Source organism: Neovison vison, chromosome 7 (genome assembly GCF_020171115.1).
Source record: "Neovison vison isolate M4711 chromosome 7, ASM_NN_V1, whole genome shotgun sequence".
NCBI classification, from domain to species: domain Eukaryota; kingdom Metazoa; phylum Chordata; class Mammalia; order Carnivora; family Mustelidae; genus Neogale; species Neogale vison.
In genome coordinates, this window is record NC_058097.1 from 191,929,087 (window position 1) to 191,933,104 (window position 4,018).

The following is a 4,018-nucleotide window of genomic DNA, read 5'->3' on the forward strand; positions in this document are numbered from 1 at the left end:
CCCCATTTAATAATCATAGAAATTATCTGAATATCATAATGACTTTGTAATACTACATTTAGAAAATCCTTTACATAATGCCTCTGTTATCCTAATAGTCAAAGGAAACATTAAAGCAATTGTATAAGAAAAAAATTACATATATTCATATTATATATATAGAGAGAGAGAGAAAGAGAGAGAGAGAGAGCGACTTTGTTTCACTAGGATGAAACTTTTTTCAAGATAATCTATTGATATAATGAAAAACACTTCTTGACTCACAGTGAGTTAGCTCCTTTGCCCTGAATGTGCTCAAGGGAAAGTTGGATACCTTAATTGAAATGTGCTTTAGAGAAAATTATAAGTCATAGAGAACAAGACTGACTGACCTTCCTTCCTTCCTTCCTTCCTTCCTTCCTTCTGTCCTTTCTTTCATTCTTTCTGGCTGTTTATTGTTTGAAAAGTTGTGATTGTATACATATATTTCTCTTTACCAAAACAGAGTGTAGACTGAGATGTGAGGAGTATTTCATAATCCATAGTGTCAGAGTTGAGCTCTCAGGTAAAGTAAGAACCAGGCTGGCATTATGAGGGAAGCTACTAGTTTGAGGACAGAAGTACAGATAAAAGAAAGGATCCAACAAGTCAAGATATACACTATCATATTTGATATGTGTATAGGTTAAGTGATCAACCAAAGTCCTCAATTCATCTTTTGCTTTCTGAGGTAATTTTTATATGCCAGAGCTTTCTCATGGCATTTTTCACTTCTGCATTCCTCAGGGTGTAGATGAGTGGATTGAGAAAAGGGGTCCCAATAGTATAAAATACAGTCACCATCTTGTCCATGGGGAAAGTGGTTGGGGGGCGTGTATATATGAATATACATGGACCAAAGGATAAGATTACTACTATGATGTGAGAAGTGCAAGTTGAGAGAGCTTTTTTCCTCCCTTCTCCACTGTGATTTCTCAAGGAATGCAAGATGACAATATATGAGATTATCAGAATCACAAAACTGCTTGAGCAAATGGCCCCACTGTTGGACACCAACAGTAGGTTGATCCTATAGGTGTCCATGCAAGCAAGTTTCAGCAAGGGTTGCAAATCACAGCAGTAATGATCAATCAAATTGGGTCCACAGAAAGGCAGTCTCAAGGCCAGGATAATCTGGGCTATAGAATGGATAAAAGACCCTATCCATGCAAGAACAATAAGGATGGTGCAGACCTGTCGTCTCATGATGGTTGGATAATGTAAGGGCTTACAGATGGCCACATAACGATCAGCAGCCATGAAGATGAGCACAAAGATCTCCATACAGCCAAATAAATGTAAGGCAAAGACTTGAGTCATGCACTCATTGTATGTTATAATTTTTTTTGCGGAGAGTGAATCGACAAGTAGTCTAGGGGCTATGGATGTTGAGAAGCAGGAATCTGTAAGGGACAAATAAAATAGGAAAAAGTACATGGGGTTCCCAAGTGTAGGGCTGTACTTGATGGTCACAATAATAAGCAAATTCCCTACCACAGTTCCCACATAAAAAATGAAGAAGATTACAAATACCATTTTCTGTCTCATGGGATTTTGGGTCAATCCTAACAGTATGAACTCAGTTACGCTGTTGTTTTGTTGCATTGTTTCAGGCAAAGTGGATAAATGGAAGTTAGGAATAATCTACAGATAAAAAGTATTATTGGGGCGCCTGGGTGGCTCAGTGGGTTAAAGCCGCTGCCTTCGGCTCAGGTCATGATCTCAGTCAGGGTCCTGGAATTGAGTCCCGCATCCGGCTCTCTGCTCAGTGGGGAGCCTGCTTCCTCCTCTCTCTCTGCCTGCCTCTCTGCCTGCTTGTGATCTCTGTCTGTCAAATAAATAAATAAAATCTTTAAAAAAAGTATTATTAAATGACTACTTCATTTGGAGATCAAATCCATATGATCATGGATGTGTCAATTATCAGTGTGTAATCCCTTACCTTCTGTGTTGTTTTCTTCTGAATAAGGTGGGAATCATAATAGTTATTCACAATCTATTCACCTGAATGCTTACGGAAACAATGAAATATGTCAATAATAAAAGTGTATATATTCTTTAAGCATAATAAACATTAATCTAGGAGATAGGTATGAGATGGTATCTTTCTGAAGTGAAGGTCTCTCTTCAGTTTACAGCAAGGACCTATAACTGACAGGATGTGGCAAAATGGAGACAACTCATGCAATATTTACATACTGCTCATTCACACTATTTGAGCCTTGTAGTTCAGTTATGAAGTATTTTCTAGTAAGTATTCTGAACAATCAAGGAATTATGTAGAAACTTTTGATAGTGTTTTCCATAATGACACCTAAAAGAGAGATGAACATGAGAGAGAGAGAGAGAGACAACAAGAGAGAAACAAACAATATTTAAGCTGTGAACATTCAGTCATTTGGTCTAATCCATTATGAAATTTATTTTAATCTGTTAGCTTGACTGTTTATCTCCTGTACTTTAACTCTCAATAATTTCTAGTTGTTTAGAGTTTTAAATTCAGTTTCTATCATAAACCTTTTCATTTTTTATATTATACAATATAAAGAATTACTTACCATTTTAAAATACCCCTTTGATTTGTTGAAAATACATCATAATGATGCTGCATTAAAAATAAGGCTTTTAAATACCTTCTCTTAGTGGTTGATTTATTAATCACCTTGGTATATTAGTGGTTCATAAGGTTCATGACAACTGTCTTCTGACATAGGCTGCAGGGACAGCAAGATTCCTCGGATCAGCGTAAGATTTAAATGTCTGTGTCAGAGGGTGAGTCACTGAAGAGACAGTTCTGGACACATGGCTCTTAACCACATCATGCCCCAACCACACTGCCAATCAGTATGGTTTCCCTGCCCTGTTAGGTTTTTGCCAGATATGCTCTTTGTCCAACTTTTTGGCAAACAGGAATGAAAACTTGTCCTTGGTTTCTAACAGTTAAATATTATAAAAAGATATCTATTTTTCTATCCATCCAACTCCTTATTGATATATGCTGTATTTATCACCTATCTACCAATCATCTATCATCATCTATCTATCCTCTATCCATCCAGACCTATTCATCTATCTATAAAATAGAGATACAGACTGAGACATTTGTGTAGTTCACATAATAATATATATGAGAGGCTTATATTCAAAGAGAGCAACATAAGAGAGGCATCCTGTTTACTGCTAAATTTATCATCTAGGGAAAAAGTACATACTTATTAATAAGTATTAAAAAGGAAATGAAAGATCTAGGAGACTTTCCTATTGATAAAATCCAATAGTTTTCAGTCACATCTAATACTCACTTACACCAAAAAGGGATGCCTCCTTCATCCCAAGTAAAATCATTATCTCCATGGAGCACTTCCCTGGACATTCAAATAGGTCTTATTTCTGTTTGCTTATGTCTCCACCAGTTGCTGCTGTGCATTTCTAATTATTCGGTGTTCTCAGTTTCCATTGTAATCTATGTCTAGAAAATCCTCTAAACTTTCTTTCCTTCCACAAATGGCTTTTATGTGTCAGATGCACACTGTGACATTGATCAGATTTTCTGTGAGTTAGATACACAGTTATGTTAATCCCTAAAACTAATCTTATCAGCTTTGATAAGAGTTTACCTGAAGGTTAGGATGTTCACTTCTCACTTCTTCTAAAGGTAATTTGGTTATTCTTTGCTCAGATGAGAATTAAAAAAAAAAAAAAAGAAAGAAAGAAAGAAAGAAAAAGTTAAAAGGTGTTTCTAAAATTCTGTCTGATCTCATTTGATGTCACTGAAGCTCAGTTTCTCACTTGCATGCCTGAAGAAGCTGGTCTTGGATGCACCCCACACTTTCTGAAATCAAATCTTACATGGAATGTTGACTGGAAAGAAAATGCTCCCTGTTTTTCCTTTCCTGCTGTGGTATTTAAACATGAGTGATGCAAAATATTGGAGTCTAGGAAAGGTAATTACCTGAAATCTCCCTTCCTTTTTTTTTTTTTTGTTCCTTTTTTGCCTCCT

At 36.2% G+C, this 4,018-nt stretch overlaps 1 protein-coding gene across 1 annotated transcript; it reads right to left on the reverse strand.

Annotated features, from left to right (window-relative positions):
- Positions 1-690: 690 nt before the first annotated feature.
- LOC122914379 (olfactory receptor 4C11-like) lies at positions 691-1,623 on the reverse strand. The gene has a single exon (XM_044260999.1). It carries the CDS (start codon positions 1,621-1,623, stop codon positions 691-693), a length of 933 nt encoding a protein of 310 aa, XP_044116934.1.
- Between the last annotated feature and the right edge of the window lie 2,395 nt (positions 1,624-4,018).

What these genes read in the sequence shown, in the direction of transcription:
- LOC122914379 (XM_044260999.1), bottom strand. Translation starts at nt 1,623, where the DNA reads ATGCAACAAAACAACAGCGTAACTGAGTTCATACTGTTAGGATTGACC.